Genomic DNA, 22,014 nt, shown 5'->3' with positions numbered 1-22,014 from the left:
TATTAAGTCACTGCACATTCTCTCTTGTGTATTATACATATATAAAACGCTGAACTGTAATGCCAATCCTGACCTCAAAAGCTTCATTGAAGGTTGTAACAGAACCCATGAGCACCACACCAGAAATAAATACAGTTTTGATATTCCTAGAGTACGACTTAATCAAACTAGAAATGCTTTACAAATCAAGGGACCCAGAATGTGGAATGACCTTCCCAACCATGTTAAAGACTGTACCTCTCTCAACCAGTTTAAGATAAAAACTAAACACTACCTAATAAATTCCCTGTAACCTACCTCACTCCTCTATTGTCAACCCATGTCTGTAATTTTTTTTTTGTTTAATCAACACTGTTTGTCAACCTATTGTATTTGTGCTGCTTTTTCAGTCATGTTCCACCTTTTTTTTTTTTCTCTCTCTCTTTAATTGTATTTGTTCTCAACACTTTTTATTCTTTATGCTCAATTAGTATTAAGTTCTAGATATTACTGTTTTTCTTGCCCGAAACGCATTGCGTAATAGTGGCTTTAGGCATTGTATGTACTAGCTCTATCTATATATCAATCCATTAATGTAACATCACTTGTATGTATGTATGTACCTTACCTGAATAAACATATTTATTTATTTATTTATTTATTTATTTATTTATTTATTTATTTATTTAGAGAGAGAGAGAGAGAGAGAGAGAGAGAGAGAGAGAGAGAGAGAGAGAGAGAGAGAGAGAGAGAGAGAGAGAGAGAGAGAGAGAGAGAGAGAGAGAGAGAGAGAGAGAGAGAGAGAGAGAGAGAGAGATTTTGTCTTGGTATTACTTCATTTTCCCCGAAGATTTGCGGAAGTTTATCAAGAGTCAGGAGCACCTGACGACGGGCCTGGCAGGCGAGAACTGTTTCTGATAAGTACATAAGAGACCTCGAAGGTTTTAAATAGTATTACTACCATTACACATGTTGGTTTTACCACAGCAGCAGGTTAGATCCCAATCCCAGAAATGAGAGGAAAAAAAGGGCAAACTGGGTGTCAACATTTAAAAAAAAAAGTTGGATGCAATGCCAAATTCTGGGTGAGCTTCGGTGGCTTCCTGAAGCATCTGAAAGTGTGCCGGAACCTGGGGGATGGGGGGGGGGGGGGGGAAAGGCGCAGGTATGTATGAATAACAATGTTATTAATTTATTCATGTCTGCCACCTCTCCAGGAAAGCCACCCACTGTCTGAAACAAAACACTCGTTTCCCTACCAGCGAAACGAGAAGCTGGCAGCTGCTGTCATCCTACGAGACCCCAGCCTCGAGAACCGCCTAAAGATTCTCACGAAACTTTCGAATCTATCGAAAATTCTCGAAATTACTGCCAGCTCGTTCACCTCACCTCCCACACTTGTTTGGTGTGAAGATGGAGGTGGCCTGCGGTCAGCCGGCTGCCCCACCTTCCGTTCTGTTCTGATGGTACACGTATGTCCGGTCTCCGTCGCCCTGGCTCCAGAGTCTGCTTTCATTTAAGTGATGGTTTTTTTGTCATTGTTGTCTGTACATTTTGGTGTACATCTGCCAGGAGTTAAGAGTGCTTGGAGCTGGATGTGCTCTAGGTTCTCTTCCCAGTGTACAATGGTGTGTGGAGAGAAAACAGCGCCTATAGCAAGCACTGAAATTGCGCCCGTCCAAACTTCTGACACCCATCTCTTGGGAAACTTTATCATAAAGTCAGCTAGAAAATATCAGTTAATTTATCTTTTGGATTTACAAATTGACACTACACGAGTTTAGTTTAGTTCATTTATTATGCACCCCAAGCCCATCCTGTGGGTGGAAGTGGAAAGGGTTACAGGACAAAATGGGCTCGAGGACTGAACCCTAAAGTTCATTTAGTTAAGCATGTAAGTTTTGATGAGCTTGTTACAAAATTCGATGCACATTGTCACATATGAAAATTATAACTGCACCTTCCTGGCTTTCACTGATGCCAAATTGATCTGTGATGTGAAGTCAGTTATTCTAGTTTATTCTTTCTACGTTTGGTGCCTTCTTTTAATTACTTGCTTCTCTTTTAACATCTAGCAGAGCAAGAGCAGTCTTCCTGGACTCATAAACGCTCTTGAATACGAAAGTATTAGTCTTAATTTGCTAAATGATCTCTCACAGCTGGCGATGGAAACTGCAATGGTTAGCATTATCTGAATAGCAATGTGAAGATTAGGGAAGACACTCTTATCTCGATACAGAACAATAAATTTGAGTTGATATGATCACGTTGAGATTAGTTACTATTATAAGACTTGATAGTAACGTTCAACAAACCAGAAGTGCTTTAATGCAGCTGCTGGCCATCAACAGCTGTATGAAGGGAAAATTGGTCTGTACATTTCGCCAAATTTTTCACATTTCTTTAGATCGTTAATGTTGGTGGCGGCACCGTAACAAATAAATAAAAATAAAAGAAATAAAATGTTTATTTAGGTAAAAATATATATACATAGAAATTGAGTAACAATGTTGGATTTCTAGATAGAGCTACTACTTACTATGCCTAAAGCCACTAATACACACAGCGTTATGGGCAAGATATGGAAACAAACTTAGACTGAAACTTAAAACTAATTGAGATCAAAGCATAAATTTAATTGGAAAAAGGGGGGGGGGGGAATTATAATAATTACATGATGGATGGAACTCACAAATATTGCATTTAAAGGAAATAAATCCATGTTTGCTGATGATGCTAAGATAGTAGGGAAGATAAGAAACATAGATGATAGTCATGCCCTTCAAAAAGACCTGGACAAAATAAGTTCATGGAGTGCCACTTGGCAAATGGAATTTAATGTGAATAAATGCCATGTTATGGAATGTAGAATAGGAGAACATAGACCCCACACAACCTATAAATTATGTGAGAAATCTTCATAGAATTCTGATAAAGAAAGAGATCTAGGGGGTGGTTCTAGATAGAAAACTATCACCTGAGGACCATATTAAGAACATTGTGCAAGTAGCCTATGCTACACTTTCTAACTTTAGAATTGCTTTTAAATACATGGATGACAAAATACTAAAGAAATTGTTCACGACCTTTATTAGACCAAAGCTGGAATGTACAGCTGTTATTTTGTGCCCATATCTTAAGAAGCATATCAACAAACTGGAAAAGGTGCAGACATGCCATTAAGTGGCTCCTAGAACTAAAGGACAAGAGCTACGAGGAGAGGTAGCATTAAATATGGGGCATTAAATATGCCAAAACTAAAAGATAGAAGAAAAAGAGGCGATATAATAACTACATACAAATTAGTAACAGGAATCTATAAAATTGATAGGGAATTCCTGAGGCCTGGAACTTCACGAACAAGAGGTCATAAATTTTAACTAACGAAACAAAGCTGCTGGAGAAATATAAGAAAATTCACTTTCGCAAACAGAGTGGTAGACGGTTGGAACAAGTTAGGTGAGAAGGTGGTGGAGGCCAAAACGGTTAGAAATTTCAAAGCATTATATGACAGAGTGCTGGAAGACAGGACACCACGAGCGTAGCTCTCATCCTGTAACTAGACTTTGGTAGTTACACTAATAACTGAAGATAAAAAAGCCTGCTTATATTCAGTAGATTATGTACATGTACCTGAAGTTCCTTGTTTGTTTTTTGTCCACAACCCTCCCACTGTATTGTATGTTAAGGAAAACTTAGTGGGCTCGTGCTGTATCTTGATCTTTGCTTCATATTATCTAACTGTTGTTTCATCTCTAGTATCTGCTCATTTTGCTTACGGTAATTTTCATTTAACTGATTACAAAGAGCAAGCAATTGGTCAAGCTTTTTAGTTTGTGCCTGTAAATGCTCTTGTTGGAGATCAGGCAATGCAATATTTGCACCTTCATTAGAATAATTACTGAAAAATCTAAATAACTTTTCTGTCTTTGATACAATCCAGTGTTTGGTATTGTCTTGCTTGAATTTATTAGTATTCATTAAAGTAACTTTATCAATATGTTGTGATAATTTGCTCACTATCAATGATTCCTTAGGTTTAATACAATGCTGTATCTTTTGTATTATCCAAGGCTTCCTATTACTAACATTATACATTCCCACAGCATATTTTCTTTTAAACCATGGAAAGCAAACATCAAGAATTAGTAGATAATTTGCTAGTGCAGCTTTTTTAAACAATTCAACTTCCTTTTCATTTGATGATGGAGCTTTCATTAATGTAAAAATGATGGTCCAAACTGTGCAGATAAACACAAAGAAGAGTACATTGACAAGGACTGGATAAGAAAGTGGTTCCGTGATAAAGGTATCATCATATCCAAGGTCGCCCAACATCCAGACTACAGTCTTCACAAATGATTGTGGAATTGATTTAAAGGCACTATTATCTTGTAAGAGCAAATGAAATATCAGGGCAAAGAGTAATATCACCATTCCAATGTTCATTAAACCTTTGAGGGAACATTTTATGAAATCCCACGTACTGATTGTGAAAACTGAACACTGTGGCAATTTATTGATGATTTGAATGAGTTGAATCCATGCTATAAGAAGAGCCAGTATACCACACTGCCAAATTGGTACCTGGAAATTAAAAATATACATATTTATACAAACAAATATGCTGTACAGTATATTGTTTAAAGGTATTTTATCTTGTAACATTTCTTCAGTATAGTATAAATAAAAATGGAAATTTTGATCAATTAAATGTCTTTAAAAAATTTAATGATTTAATTATAGAATTTGAATATTTCAGTTTACTGAAGATGATGCAAGTTGGTGATCTAAATGTTGTTGATTATTCACTTGAATATTCAGGATTCCTTCCTGATGCCAAGATCTCTCGGCCACAACTAATCCCAGGCTAAAACACTGGCTGCCTGCCCCCCCACCCTCCGACACAATGAATTATTATGCTTTAAAATTGCTTTAAAATTGAATTATTATTATGCTTTAAAATTGCACTGTATCTATTGCTACCCAATCTCCCAATGTTTATGTACCCAATCCAAACATCTTTACCATTGTGATCATTGCTGTCTTCTTATATGTGCTATCAATCTGCTGTATGGTGTCTATTAATATTGTTTAAATTACCAATCAAGCTGTCAATGTAATCGATCAGAGCTTTAATATACCAATGTGCTTTGATATACTTACTAATCTCTCTCATCTCATTTTTTTTCTTGCAATGTATTTATCATTTTATTAATTCTGCTAGAATTTACCTACTTAAAATTATCTGTTAGATTAAGGACCTGCCCGAAACGCTGCACATACTAGTGGCTTCACAAGATTATAAATACTATGCTATGTATTCTCACAAACCTTCTTGTATATAAATAAATAAATTAAATAAATAAATAAATAATGGAAGTACTTTTTAACTACTTCAATGGAAGTAGTTAAAAGGTACTCATCAGTGCTTACCAGTATCATAAGAAAAGCAAAACTTTCATATTATGAGACTAGATTCAAAGAAGCAAAAGGCAACATGAAAAGCACATGGAATACCATCTCTAACATCCTGGGAACTAAACAACACTCCCACAACCAGATAACACTCTCTAAGGATGGCCTTACACTGTCATCTGACTTAGAAATGGCGAATGAATTTAATAGCTTCTTTTCATCGATTGGTGCTAACCTTGCAAGTAAAATCCCACAGACTCAGACACATATCAACACATATCTCTCAGGCAGCTATCCAAACTCTCTTCTCCTCTCACCAGTCAGCCCGACAGATGTTGTGTCCATCATACACTCACTAAAAACCAAAGCTGGGAACATCAGTGAAATCCCATCCATTGTATACAAGAGCGCCTCCCATGCCCTTGCACCACCTATAGCTCTGCTGTTCAACAAATCCCTTGAGTGTCATACCTTCCCTGATATCCTTAAAAACGCAAGAGTAACGCCAGTTCATAAAGGAGGTAATCCGTCAGACATAAACAACTACAGACCAATATCGAACCTACCCATACTATCAAAAATATTTGAAAAAATTATCTACAAACAGCTCTACTCCTATCTCGTAAAATTCGACATTCTTAGCCCCTGTCAGTTTGGCTTCCGCTCTCAAAAGAGTACCAACGATGCAATTATTAGTCTCCTTGATATAATTTACTCTGCCCTTGACAAAAATGAGTTTCCAATTGGACTCTTCATTGACCTGAGAAAGGCCTTTGATACTGTTAATCACGATTACCTCTTATGTAAACTCCATCATTATGGAATCTGAGGCCATGCACTGGACTATATCCAATCCTATCTTAGTGATAGACACCAATGTGTAGCCATCAATAATATAATCTCTCCCATTCTACCAATAACCGTTGGAGTGCCACAGGGCAGCATCTTGGGACCCCTACTATTTCTTATATACATTAATGATCTGCCTAATGTCTCTAACATTCTGAAACCTATTTTGTTTGCTGATGATACTACCCTCATTTACTCCAACCCCAACCCACATACACTAAATGATGTTGTTAATAATGAACTAAAAAAAGTCCACTTATGGATGTCAACCAACAAACTAACACTTAACATAGAAAAGACCTACTACATCCTATTTGGAAGCAAATCTACAAATGCAATTCAGCTTCAGATTGACAATGTAAACATTAGCAATAAAAATGATGGAAAGTTTCTTGGCATATTCCTAGACAAGAGACTCAACTTCAGTACCCACATACAACACATAACTAAGAAAGTCTCTAAAACAGTTGGTATACTCTCCAAAATCAGATATTATGTTCCTAACTCTGCTCTCATCTCTCTATATTATGCACTAATCTATCCCTATCTCAACTATGGTATCTGTGCATGGGGTTCAACCACTGCAAACCACCTCAAGTCCATCATCACCCAGCAAAAATCTGCTATCAGAATAATATCAAATTCTGCTTTCAGACAACACACAGCCCCCTTGTTTAACTCCCTAAACATGCTAAACATAATCTCACTCCACAAATTATCTTGTGTCAACTACATTTACAAAACCCTGTTCTTAAATGCAAATCCTTGTCTGAAACTCTTCCTGGACAGATGTAATAGGACCCGTTATCACCACACCAGAAATAAATATCTCTTCGATATCCCCAGAGTTAAACTTAATTTGTGTAAACACTCTATGCAAATAAAGGGACCCAGTTTATGGAACTCACTCCCAGCTGAATTGAAAAGCTGTCCAACTTTTACATCATTCAAAATCAATACTAAAAAGTATCTAATTTCATCTTAATAGTTTTTCTCTTTTTGCCTTAAAATTGCACTGTATCTATTGCTACCCAATCTCCCAACCTTTTTGTTCCCAATTTGAACATCTTTACCATTGAGATCATTGCTGTTTTCTTATATGTGCTGCCATTCTATTGTATGGTGTTTATATATCTTGTTTATCTGTATCTTTTGCTACCCAGTCTCCCAATCTTTATGTACCCATTCTGAACATCTTTACCATTATGATCATTGCTGTCTTATATGTGCTGTCAATCTGCTGTATGGTGTCTATTAATCTTGTTTAAGTTACTAATCAAGCTGTCAATGTAATCAGTCAGAGCTTTAATATAACAATGTGCTTTAATATACTTACTTATCTCTCTCATCTCATTTTCTCTTGTAATGTATCTTTCATTTATCAATTCTGATAGAAATTACCTACTTAAAATTATCTGCTAGATTAAGGACCTGCCCGAAACGCTGCGCGTACTAGTGGCTTTACAAGAATGTAATTACTGTACTATCCAATGTATTCTCACAAACCCAATGTACCTTCTTGTATATATATAAATAAATAAAAATAAATAAATAAATAAATAAATAAATAAATAAATAATGAAACCACCTTGCTTATAGCAGCATCACTTCATGTGGCTAACACATGAAGTGTTAAACACAAGTTTCCTTTGTACTTTGTACAAATTATTTTGAAATTATATTTACCCTATACAATACAGTACATTACTGGTAATGTGATTCTGATCAATGGATTGTTCTATAAATGGAAGTATGGCTTAGAAATTAGGAATCGATTCTCACCAACTATGGTTAACTTTTGCCCGAAGTTGGACATACAGTACAGGAATTGGTACTTTATTTCCCTGTAATCTCCATGTGTTTTTCTATAGCTTTGAAATATAAATTTTATTTGGACTCATTATTTTTTTTTTTTTTTAAGGTTCCAAGAAGCAAACCCCCTTATCAGCCTTTACTCCCAAACCCAAATTATGATGACTAAATTTGTTGACGTAATTTTATCGTAATTTTTTTTCTGGTTGTGTACCTTGGTGGCTCCTTGCTGCTAGCCACCTGCATAGCTTTACATGTATCATGTCACACAAGGCTCTTGTGATTCATAGAATATTTTTCATAGACCAGAGGACAAAACCTGGTCTACTCAAAGAGGCACAGGGAGCAGGGAATGCTAGATCACCCAAACCAAAAGTAAAAAAAACTAGAAAAGTAGTGTATCAAAACAGACAACATCAAGACAAAATATTAGCAATCTTGACAACTAAAGTCATTACCAGTGCTAATTACTCCCACCACCAGGTGCCAGCCCCAGGAGCTCAGGGTTCACCTTGGGTAAACTGATCATTAAATCAAGTATTAATGTACCTGGTGAAGACCTGCCCAATACTGCTTATTGTCACTATCACTCTTGTGCTTCAGGTGTTTCTTTATCATAAACATTTGTTCTGTATTTCTGATTTAAAGTTATGTACATATACTGAAAGTAAGGAAGTAAAAGACGGGTTTCGATAGCTGGTACTCCAGTATACGGCTTAGAAGTTCGTACCCCTTACATGATTATATTCGAGCTCTCACACGTTATTTTTCATGCCCCTTATTTTATTTTATTTTATTTTATTTTATTTATATATATATACAAGAAGGTACATTGGGTTTGTGAGAATACATTGGATAGTACAGTAATTACATTCTTGTAAAGCCACTAGTACGCGCAGCGTTTCGGGCAGGTCCTTAATCTAGCAGACAACTTTAAGTAGGTAATTTCAATCAGAATTGATAAATGAAAGATACATTACAAGAGAAAAATGAAATGAGAGAGATAAGTAAGTATATTAAAGCACATTGTTATATTAAAGCTCTGATTGATTACATTCACAGCTTGATTAGTAATTTAAACAAGATTAATAGACACCATACAGCAGATTGACAGCACATATAAGACAGCAATGATCACAATGGTAAAGATGTTCAGAATGGGTACATAAAGATTGGGAGACTGGGTAGCAAAAGATACAGATAAACAAGATATATAAACACCATACAATAGAATGGCAGCACATATAAGAAAACAGCAATGATCTCAATGGTAAAGATGTTCAAATTGGGAACAAAAAGGTTGGGAGATTGGGTAGCAATAGATACAGTGCAATTTTAAGGCAAAAAGAGAAAAGCTATGAAGATGAAATTAGGTACTTTTTAGTATTGATTTTGAATGATGTAAAAGTTGGACAGCTTTTCAATTCAGTAGGGAGTGAGTTCCATAAACTGGGTCCCTTTATTTGCATAGAGTGTTTACACAAATTAAGTTTAACTCTGGGGATATCAAAGAGATATTTATTTCTGGTGTGGTGATAATGGGTCCTATTACATCTGTCCAGGAAGAGTTTCAGACAAGGATTTGCATTTAAGAACAGGGTTTTGTAAATGTAGTTGACACAAGATAATTTGTGGAGTGAGATTATGTTTAGCATGTTTAGGGAGTTAAACAAGGGGGCTGTGTGTTGTCTGAAAGCAGAATTTGATATTATTCTGATAGCAGATTTTTGCTGGGTGATGATGGACTTGAGGTGGTTTGCAGTGGTTGAACCCCATGCACAGATACCATAGTTGAGATAGGGATAGATTAGTGCATAATATAGAGAGATGAGAGCAGAGTTAGGAACATAATATCTGATTTTGGAGAGTATACTAACTGTTTTAGAGACTTTCTTAGTTATGTGTTGTATGTGGGTACTGAAGTTGAGTCTCTTGTCTAGGAATATGCCAAGAAACTTTCCATCATTTTTATTGCTAATGTTTACATTGTCAATCTGAAGCTGAATTGCATTTGTAGATTTGCTTCCAAATAGGATGTAGTAGGTCTTTTCTATGTTAAGTGTTAGTTTGTTGGTTGACATCCATAAGTGAACTTTTTTTAGTTCATTATTAACAACATCATTTAGTGTATGTGGGTTGGGGTTGGAGTAAATGAGGGTAGTATCATCAGCAAACAAAATAGGTTTCAGAATGTTAGAGACATTAGGCAGATCATTAATGTATATAAGAAATAGTAGGGGTCCCAAGATGCTGCCCTGAGGCACTCCAACGGTTATTGGTAGAATGGGAGAGATTATATTATTGATGGCTACACATTGGTGTCTATCACTAAGATAGGATTGGATATAGTCCAGTGCATGGCCTCGGATTCCATAATGATGGAGTTTACATAAGAGGTAATCGTGATTAACAGTATCAAAGGCCTTTCTCAGGTCAATGAAGAGTCCAATTGGAAACTCATTTTTGTCAAGGGCAGAGTAAATTATATCAAGGAGACTAATAATTGCATCGTTGGTACTCTTTTGAGAGCGGAAGCCAAACTGACAGGGGCTAAGAATGTCGAATTTTACGAGATAGGAGTAGAGCTGTTTGTAGATAATTTTTTCAAATATTTTTGATAGTATGGGTAGGTTCGATATTGGTCTGTAGTTGTTTATGTCTGACGGATTACCTCCTTTATGAACTGGCGTTACTCTTGCGTTTTTAAGGATATCAGGGAAGGTATGACACTCAAGGGATTTGTTGAACAGCAGAGCTATAGGTGGTGCAAGGGCATGGGAGGCGCTCTTGTATACAATGGATGGGATTTCACTGATGTTTCCAGCTTTGGTTTTTAGTGAGTGTATGATGGACACAACATCTGACGGGCTGACTGGTGAGAGGAGAATAGAGTTTGAATAGCTGCCTGAGAGATATGTGTTGATATGTGTCTGAGTCTGTGGGATTTTACTTGCAAGGTTAGCACCAATCGATGAAAAGAAGCTATTAAATTCATTCGCCATTTCTAAGTCAGATGACAGTGTAAGGCCATCCTTAGAGAGTGTTATCTGGTTGTGGGAGTGTTGTTTAGTTCCCAGGATGTTAGAGATGGTATTCCATGTGCTTTTCATGTTGCCTTTTGCTTCTTTGAATCTAGTCTCATAATATGAAAGTTTTGCTTTTCTTATGATACTGGTAAGCACTGATGAGTACCTTTTAACTACTTCCATTGAAATTAGGCCACTCCTAAATTTCTTTTCGTATTCATGTTTTTTGTTGATTGATTTAATTATGCCACTTGTGAGCCACGGGTTATTTTTTCTTTTATCAGTTACTTGTTTGGTAAGGAGGGGACAGTGAGTGTTGTAGAGGCTTAGAGTTTTGGAGAGAAAGAGGTTAGTTGATGAGTTTATATCCTGTGAATTATTAAATTCAGATTCCCAGTTAATATTGTGAAGTGCATTAGAGGGATTGCCTAAAGCTGATTCACTATGTAGCCTGAATGAAAGTTTTTTGGTTTCTGGTGGTGATGTGTCAATGTTTGCTATGAGGAAAGTAGGATAGTGGTCAGTTGTTCTGTCATAAATTACCCCAGATGTAAGGGGAGCTGTTATATTCGTCCAAAGGTGATCCAGGGTAGTGGCAGATGTTTGAGTGACTCGGGTGGGCTTGGTGATTGTGGGGATTAGCATACAGGAGTGCATGCTGTTACGGAAATAGTCAACTTGAGGGTTGTTTTGAAGACCCAGGTCAATATTGAAATCACCTCCCAGAATGATGTGATTTTTGTTGAGATTGTTATTTATGATAAGATTCCTTACATTGTCAGAGAATAAAGCTATGTTGGTATTAGGAAATCTGTAGATGGCACCGATTATCAGGGAGGATTTAAGGGATTTACTGGAGAACTTGGCAAAGGTATATTCACAATAGTCGTCTCTATCACTAATGACACTATTGCAAATGAAGGTATCTTTGTAATATATTGCTGTACCGCCACCTTTTTTGTTAGGCCTGCAGTTATGAATGGCTTTATAACCAGCTAAATTGTAGAGTTGGGTATAGTCATTACTTAGCCAAGTTTCTGTTAAAATGATGAAAGATAATTTAGTACCTAGTGCTGTAAGTAGTGCATTTATATCATCAAAATGTTTACCAAGTGACCTAACATTTTGATTGTAAACTGATAAGCAGGTGCTATTTAGGAGTTTGTTTTTTGCAAGATTTGCTGTGTAATACCTGCAATAATGATGATCAATGTGCTGATTAGTGTGGATATGGGACAGAAGATTTCGATCAGGATCAATATCAGTAAGCATATAGATAAGAATGTCACGATACAATAAGATAAGCAATTACAGGAACAGATGAAAACTAAATCTGCTGTAAAATAGAAAGTAATTATAGCAAAACACAACAATACAATAATATAACAATACAATAAGAGCTTACAAAGTATTGAGTCTGCTAAAATTAGAGAATAATTATGGCAAAACACAACAATAAATGCAAGTAAACAAAAGAATTGAAACAATTAGAGGTAGAATAAAGGTCACTAGATAGCCATGGAGGATACACAAGTTTGGTGGAGAGAACAAAAAATCAGTAGAGACTGTCAAGATGAATATATAAAAAATTTGACAAATGATAATTGTAAAGTAAAATAATCTTAAAGATAATAAATTTTATTTAGCTTAGTTTTAACCTATAATTAGTATGAACTTAATTAAAAGAACAAAAATGAGATCAATAATTGATTTCAATAAATGACATAGATCAATACAAATAAATTTAAAATATAAATGGAATAGGGTAAGATTAGATTTAAGAGTAAAATTTTACAATGAAACTGAGGTAGATGCTTGCATAAGTGCATGGAGACTTGATGGATTATTTAGGAAATTATATGAATAGGAGAACATCAGGTAAATGGTAAGGCAGAGACAGCACCTTAGACAAAGTTAGATTAAGTTAGGTTAGGCTCAGGCACTGAAAGAGTTATTTTAAGTATTGGCATTGGTCGGGTTCAGGTTTTCAGATATACCACAATCACTAAGGAAGGCCAGTAGTTGTTGGTCACATTTTATTTCATATCTTTTTCCTGTACTTTCCTTCTTCGCAAAAATCGTACCATTCCTAGTGTAGCACTGCTTGATAAGACCAGGGTTTTGTTTGCGAATTTGACGCAGCCTGAAGGGGAGGGATCCACGCCTTACACAATTTACTTGCCGCCCTCCATGACAGTAGTACTGTTCTTGCTTTCCCTATACATCCTAACTACTTCTTGTATCCTATTTTATATGTACAGTACTTTTGCCTAAATAAAATATAGAATAGGTGTGTAACTACTAGGGGTAACAACCTACCTACTGTGTTTTTTGTTGTCAGGGTTGCTAATATATTTTCCTTGTGGTTGCATGTTTTGGTGCAATGTACCATTCTGGTGGATATTTCTCATGATTTAGATGATCTAGCATCCCTTGCCTCTTTTGAGTGCTTAACTATCAGTGACTTCCAGGGAGTGAGATCTAACTCTTTATGTCCTACCTCCAAGCCATTTATATGATTGGATTAGGTTTTGGCCTCTGGTCTGTGGTAGGTTATCTATGGCTCCGAAGGACCTGGTGTTGCAGGATACATGTAGAGCTATACAAGCGACAAGCACCACCAAAGGGCCACCCAGGGGCCCACTACAGTAGAAAGACATATTATTACATTCACTGCTGGACTTTTGTTTAATATAGCTTTATAATACTGTATAGTAATTTTTGTCAACCCATTTCGCTGCAAAGAGTTGTAAGTGCTACAGTTTGGCCGTGATAGAAGGCAGAAGTGAGATTAATGCATAAACATTTAATTCAGCAAAACCAAAAACAAAAAATAAAGAAATTAAAGAAAAATAAAGAAGATATTTCTTACCATTTTGATGCCAAGCATGAAATCACAGGAGGAGGTTGGGATGAGCAACATGGCTGTTAACACTATGCACGGGAGTCGTACAAAAATTAAATTGCTATGAAGATAATGCCACTTTAGCTGTCAAAATAATAATAATAATAAAAATAATTATAAAAATAATACTGTACTGTAATAAATAAATTAATACTACTACCGTAATAATAAATTTGGAAGGGTTTGTACAAAATAAACCATCTTGCTGGTAAATAGATACCATAACATAATATACTAAGCTCCTATCGGCTTAGCTCGAAACCCCCGTGTAAGGGCAAGAGCATCTAAGCCATACAATAGAGTACAAACTATCAAAACCCGGCCATTACTGCATAAAACATAAAGGTACACTAGGGTCTGGTCTTGATAATCCTTTTCGTCAATCATCCCACACTTTTACACACAGAAATCACAATAGCGTGATGTATCAAATGAACAAATCCACAAGGGCCGTGATGAGGGAAGGCAGCGTTTGGGATCATCCCGGGCGTAAGTTCGAACCCTCATCACGGCCCTCGTGGATTTGTCCATCCCACACCTGTCTTTGAACAGGCACACACCCTCCTCACTCCTAGGGGCCAAGCAAAATTAGGTATACAAACAAGGGAAAATAATAGCGTTTATAATTACAATGGGGTTTTGAAGTCTTGAAGTGACTTCAAGACTCCGTACCAATATAGAAGCATCAAGAGGAAGTATGGGCCAATAGGCCCTTTACTGTTACTTCCATTATTCCCTCTCATTTATCTGATTAATACCCATTGTTCCGTGTTCTGTCTTGTGTTGGTCAAAAGTTTGTTCACCTTATCCAAAACTGTTGCAACATATCACCTCACCCAAATGCGAGTATATAAGACAAGCTGTTTAGTGTTAGCATAAGTAAAACTCTGTTTAGTGTTTTCAGGTTAGTTGTGTGTGTAAACTAAAGTCTTTGAAAATGTAATAAGTTATTACGAAACGCGTTCAAGCGCCGCGTCAGACTAGAAATAAAAATGAATTTTGGAGAATTGATTTTTCAATTACCATCGACAGTAAACAGAAACATCATAAATATTGAGAAAATTCGTGTTAGAATTATTAATCTTAGTTTTTCGGTCATATTTAACAACATATGTTTGCAAGAAAGACTGCTACCAAAATATACTAATATGTATATAAATAAATGAATAAATTAAATAAATAAATAAGAGTTTTGGTGGATATAAATATGAGCTGCCTTTTATAGGCCATTAGGCCTTTTGAGTGTTAAGTGTTTTAAGATTGGATGGATATAAATAGGAGCTGTCTCATGAGCCAACAAGCATTCTGCAGTTTCCAGTATTCTTATTAAATTCATTGTGTCAGGGGCACAGGTAGCCAGTATAAACATACAGTACATGTTAGGCTTATATCAAGATCCTCTTCAAGGGTCGAATTACTGACCCTCCCCAGGATGCAACTCCACAAGAAGCTGACTAACTCCTGGGTACCTATTTACTGCTAGTTGGACAGGGGCATGAGGCAATAGGAAATGCACCCAACCATTTCTGGCCCGCCCAAGATTCTTGATTATGAGCCGAGAACAAACCCAACTGTACTACCCGGACTTCTGTTCTAAAAGTTCATACAGAATGGTATTGGCTAATCCAAATAATTTTCAGATCATTGAGCAATGATATTCTAAAGCTAATTATGTTTGGATTACCCTGTAGATTACATTAGAAGTCAAACACTGAGTATTTAAATATATCACTATACATATATTTAAGTCTTTTGTTAATTTTAAATTAGTCACTAAATTAGTAACAGATTGACTAAATATAAGTAATATTGAATATGTTAACTAACTGCAGTTTAAATTACCTTCATTGCACTGTTTATCTCCAGGAAGACTTGTAGGACCAGTGAAAAAAGCAGGAAGCTATGACTTATACGAGATGGAGTTGGATTCCACTCAGAAGCTTCATTTGTTGATCTTATAGTCAGAGATTCAATGGTGTCCTCTGTGTTTGCCGCCTCGACCTCTGACAAAACTGTGGGAGACTTCAGAACTGCATCACAGAACATTTCTTCTGACATATTGTATTTGTCTGTTATATGCTTCCAGTTCCTAAAAAAGAATAAATATATGTAATGAAACATCTTCACTATAAGAAAGAATCTGTTTGTATAAATTTGGAGGCCAGACACTTGAGGCAAGTTTCACCCAACTTTGCAGGAGGGAATGGTCTGGGGTATAGGACGGGCATAGGCTAATCTGGGTATTCCATTTACCTGGGTTCTAGGAGACTCTAAGGAGAATCTAGGAAGGGAACTGTTAGGGGGGAAAGCGCCAAGCCATTACAACTATATAGCACCAGGAAGGGGTCAGGATAAGGATTTGGGATGGGACAGGGGGAAGGAATGGTGCCCAACCACTTGGATGGTTGGGGATTGAACGCCGGCCTGCATGAAGCGAGACCGTCGCTCTACCGTCCAGTCCTAGTGGTTGGGCACCAAGGAGAATCTAGGAGAATCGGTGTATGTCTACATTAAATGCTTAAAGAAATATTAGGATTTATTACCCATGTAATTTTTATTGAGTCAAGTGTGAAATATCTGATGTTAATCCCCTAGTTTTTAGTAATAATGATCATATATTTTCTAAGAGACCCATACAGTTGGTTACCTAATTGATCTTTTATTATTAAGATAATTGTAATTTCTGCTTTGATCTGCTATGATATTTGTTTTTGTATTTCAGATATGCATTGGTATGAGTCAAGTAAAACTTGATATAGTAGTCAAATCTCTCCTCCTATCCCAATCATTACACACATGAAACTTGTGGAGAATCTACACTTTATTTGACAAAAAAGGATTGACTCTTAGTTTTAGATAAACCAAAGATGAATCAGAACACCCTTTGTGATGAAACATCCCAGGATGGTACAGTAATTCGTCTACTGTTTTTTTGTTTTCCAACAAAGCTATGAACAGATTCATTAGTAAAGTAGGGTTCACAAATTACTCCACTTACTTCAGGGATAATCATCGATAGCACTACAGACCATTACCCCACATTTCTCCTAACTAACGTTAACAAACCACCTTTAGAGAAAAGGGAAATAAGCTTTAGGCTGCACAATGAAACTGCCATAGGCAAGTTTATAGCTGCTGCTGCTAATGTCAACTGGGAGTCCGAATTAGGTAACATAGGGGACATCAACCTAGCAGTGCAATCTTGTCTTCATAAAACTCTCAGCCTTTATAACACCCACTGTCCTGTGCTTACGAAACAATTCACTACAAAATGGCTAAACAACCCTTGGCTTACAAAGGGAATACTTAAATCCATTAATAAAAAACATGACCTTGAGAAGAAGAGTAAGTTAGGAATCGTCTCCAAAGAATTTTAAAAGAATTAATCGTCATTGCTATCTAAAATAATTAGAAGAGCCAAAACTAAATACTACGAAGATAAATTTACCCAAAGGGCAACATTAAGAAAACATGGAGCACAATTTCACAAATATTGGGATCAAAGAAGAGTTTAAATAACAAGCCAATACTCCTGTCAAATAATGATGGTCAGCTTACAGCCTCTGATACTGCTATTGACTTCAACAGGTTCTTCTCTTCCATTGGGTCATCCCTTGCAAATGATATTCCATCTTCCAGTACTGATGTTCAGGACTATCTTACAGGTAACTATCCACAGTCTCTGTACCTAACGCCTGCAAATTCCACTGATGTAAATGAGATAATCCTTTCCTTTAAAACCAAGTCTAGTGCCCTTGAGGAGACACCAACTTTAATTTACAAAAAAGCCTCTAGATCTTTAGCCCCTGCTATTGCATTACTCTTCAACAAGTCACTTGAACTCCAAACCTTTCCAGATATTCTAAAAAATGCGAGAGTAACCCCTGTCCACAAATGTTGTGATCTCACGGATGTTAACCTTATCATTGTGATCATTGCTGTCTTCTTTTATGTGTTAGCCATATGCTGTATTGTGCCTACCAATTTTTGTCAACTACCATTCAAGCTGTCATTGCAATCAATCTTAGCTACCTATGTGCTTTAATATACTGTACCTACAATTTTCTCTCATCTTTTTTTTTCTTGCCATGTAACTGTTATTTTTTTTTATAAATTTTGCAAGTATTTACCTACATAAAATTTTCTTAGATTAAGGACCTGCCCGAAACGCTGCGCGTACTAGTGGCTTTACAAGACTGTAATTACCATATTATGTATCCTCACATTCCCAATGTACCTTCTTGTATATGCATAAATAAATAAATAAAATAAATAAATAAATAAATAAATAACAACTACAGACCTATATCAATCCTGCCAAACTTGTCAAAAATATTTGAAAAACTAATCTACAAGCAGCTTTACTCTTATTTAGCCAAACACAATATACTTAGCTTTTGTCAATATGGCTTCAGACCATATATATATATATATATATATATATATATATATATATATATATATATATATATATATATATATATATATATATATATATATATATATATATATATATATATATATATATATATATATTTATATATATATATATATGTCGTACCTAGTAGCCAGAACTCACTTTTTGGCCTACTATTCAAGGCCCGATTTGCCTTATAAGCCAAGTTTTCCTGAATTAATATATTTTTTCTAGTTTTTTTCTTATGAAATGATAAAGCTACCCATTTCGTTATGTATGAGGTCAATTTTTTTTTATTGGAGTTAAAATTAACGTAGATATATGACCGAACCTAACCAACCCTACCTAACCTAACCTAACCTATCTTTATAGGTTAGGTTTGGTTAGGTAGCCGAAAAAGTTAGGTTAGGTTAGGTTAGGTAGGTTAGGTAGTCGAAAAACAATTAATTCATGAAAACTTGGCTTATTAGGCACATCGGGCCTTGCATAGTAGGCTGAGAAGTGCGTTCTGGCTACTAGGTACGACATATATATATATATATATATATATATATATATATATATATATATATATATATATATGTATATGTATATGTATATGTATATGTATATGTATATGTATATGTGTATGTGTATGTGTATGTGTATGTGTATGTGTATGTGTATGTGTATGTGTATGTGTATGTGTATGTGTAGATATATGTATATATATATATATATATATATATATATATATATATATATATATATATATATATATATATATATATATATATATATATATATATTATAACAAATTAGATGGCAAATTCCTTGGCATTCTCATTGACCACAAGCTGAATTTCCAGGGACACATTCTAAATATATCAAAAAAAGTTTCTAAAACTGTTGGCATTCTTTCTAAGATCAGATATTATGTACCCCGCCCTGCCCTGGTGACTCTATTACTCCCTCATCTATCCATATCTCAACTATGGTATTTGTGCTTGGGGTTCTACTACCCAAAATCATTTATGTCCTCTAATCACTCAACACAAAGCTGCTATTAGGACAATATCCAACTCTGGCCCCAGACATCACTCGGTACCCCTACTCAAATCTCTGAATATGTTAGATATTAAGTCACTGCACATTCTCTCATGTGTATTATACATATATAAAACGCTGAACTGTAATGCCAGTCCTGACCTCAAAAGCTTCATAGAAGGTTGTAACAGAACCCATGAGCACCACACCAGAAATAAATACAGTTTTGATATTCCTAGAGTACGACTTAATCAAACTAGAAATGCTTTACAAATCAAGGGACCCAGAATGTAGAATGACCTTCCCAATCATGTTAAAGACTGTACCTCTCTCAACCAGTTTAAGATAAAAACGAAGCTATACCTATTAAATTCACCACACCAGAAACAAATACCTTTATGATATTCCAAGAGTTGCTTTACAAATCAAGGGACCCAGAATGTAGAATGACCTTCCCAATCATGTTAAAGACTGTACCTCTCTCAACCAGTTTAAGATAAAAACTAAGCACTACCTAATTAACTCCCTGTAACCTACCTTACCCCTTTAATGTCAACCCATGTCTGTTATTTTTATACAATGCTGTTTGTCGACCAAATTGTATTTTTGCTTTTTCTGCCATGTTCCCCCTTTTTTTATTTTTTTATTTTCTCAACACATTTTATACTTTAATCTCGATTATTATTAAGTTTGTCTTATAGTGTTTTTTCTGCCTGAAACGCTTTGCGTAATAGTGGCTTTATGCATTGTATGTACTAGCTCTATCTATAAATTCACCAATTTTTGTATCACCCTTTGTATGTATTTTACCTAAATAAACATTTGAATTTTGAATTTTTGAATTTGAAATTATAAACATCATATCTTATGAATGGCATCCTAAATCCCCATTTTTGTATCTGGGTCTGCTATAAGAAACAGCCTCATCATTCCCCATATTACAAACAATGTTATCTTTACATTCACTTGCCAAATGGCGTGTGCTACAAAAACCTTCACATGGCCCAGGATGTTGCTCCAATCAGCACACTTTTTTTTGCATGTACAGTGTATTCTGTGAACAAATTCGGATATTTATCTATTAAAATATTAACAATAGCTGATAAGAAATGAAAGAGTATCTGTTTTGCAACAATGCCAAGGAGAAGACTCCCAATACCCCGGAAACTATGTTGCAGATGAACAACTGCTCTGACACAGATGCATATAGAAGCAAACATGGCATCCGACAGCTTCACTTACTTCACAGATGGATCAGTAGACCAGCAGGGACAAGAAACCGGAGCTGCAGTTAAAGCAGGAAACTTTGTAAATAGTTGGAGGCTCTCAAATGGGTGTTCGACTTTACAAACAGAGATGCTAGCCATTCAAAAGGCTTTGGAACATGCTCTTGCTGAACACCGACAACATGTTATCATACATACAGATTCGAGAACCGCCATTGAAACCTTGCAACAAGAACACATATGTGATAACATCCATCTGATCACAAATGTCATATCATTCATGCAAACACTCAAACGACAAGGCCGACGGATACTTATCAACTGAGTGCCAAGTCATGTGGGAATAATAGGAAATGACATTGCAGACGAAGCTGCAAAACTTGCTACTAAGAGGAGAAATGTAGACATTTACATACCACAGAGTCTATCACAGATTAAGAAAGTAATTAGAAACAAAGCAATGCAAAAGATGTACAGTGACCACAACACAGCAGTTGCAACATCAGGATCTGCGGGATGGTACAAGAATTCAACCAACTACGAACCACTAAGTTTGATGAAAGGGAGCAGTAGAGCAACAGAAGTGCACTTACATCGCATCTGGCTTGGATACCCATGTGCATGGGAAATAGGCTTACAGGTTCCGGAAGATGAGAGGAAATGTCAACACTGTGGAGAAATGCCCGACAGACCACTGGAATATTATCTAACACAGTGCACAGTTACAAACACATTAAGATTTCAACTTAGATTCAACAGAGCAGAAGAAGTTGTTAAACACATATGGCAAAATCTTACTGAAGCGACCATACGAGTCATAAATACTCATACTCCGCCCAAGTAAAACAGAAACAAGCAACACTTAGTGGGCCAGCCAGAGGCTTAGGGCCCGCGCAGGAATATCCCTGCAAAAAAAAAAAAAAAACTGCTGAGAAGGGAGAAAACTAATAAAGATTTTGCATGTTCAGAGGCTGAGGTGCTGGAGAACTACTGAGGGGCCCCTGCCAGAAAAATATATTTTAACTCGTCCTGCACAAAACTATTTGAAAGATAAGAAAAATAATATCAAGTAGCTAATTTACTAAATTAAATTATAAGAGAGCTTAGGAGAGTAAAGAACCACAATTCTGTGATGGCTTAAGTATGAAGTAACCCCTTATCTTGTTTACATTTGTCCGCAACTTGTAAGCATTATTTTCAGATAAATTGATTAATTAAGACAGCCGCGTTGTAAAATAAGGCAAGGCCTGTCTCCATTCAGTCTTTTCAATTATTGTGTAATATATAGAAAATTTATACTGTGCAATATGTGGTGAAATTTACATAAGCTTTGACAGAAGCAATTTTAAATCAAGT

The 22,014-nt window shown here is 35.9% G+C and overlaps 1 protein-coding gene across 1 annotated transcript in view; it reads right to left on the bottom strand.

Annotated features, from left to right (window-relative positions):
- Positions 1-1,433: 1,433 nt before the first annotated feature.
- LOC123749347 (transient receptor potential cation channel subfamily A member 1 homolog) overlaps positions 1,434-22,014 on the bottom strand; it is a 59,994-nt gene continuing 39,413 nt past the window's right edge. Inside the window, exons 6-8 of the mRNA XM_069327298.1 lie at positions 15,832-16,078; positions 13,957-14,073; positions 1,434-4,566 (exon numbers count right to left, since the gene is read on the bottom strand). Of these exons, the coding sequence (XP_069183399.1) occupies positions 3,664-4,566; positions 13,957-14,073; positions 15,832-16,078 (1,267 nt within the window). The 3' untranslated portion in view covers positions 1,434-3,663. The remainder of the gene's footprint in view (positions 4,567-13,956; positions 14,074-15,831; positions 16,079-22,014) is intronic.

This window comes from Procambarus clarkii, chromosome 19 (assembly GCF_040958095.1).
Source record: "Procambarus clarkii isolate CNS0578487 chromosome 19, FALCON_Pclarkii_2.0, whole genome shotgun sequence".
Taxonomy (NCBI): Eukaryota; Metazoa; Arthropoda; class Malacostraca; order Decapoda; family Cambaridae; genus Procambarus; species Procambarus clarkii.
This window is presented reverse-complemented; position numbering and strand designations above follow the sequence as displayed.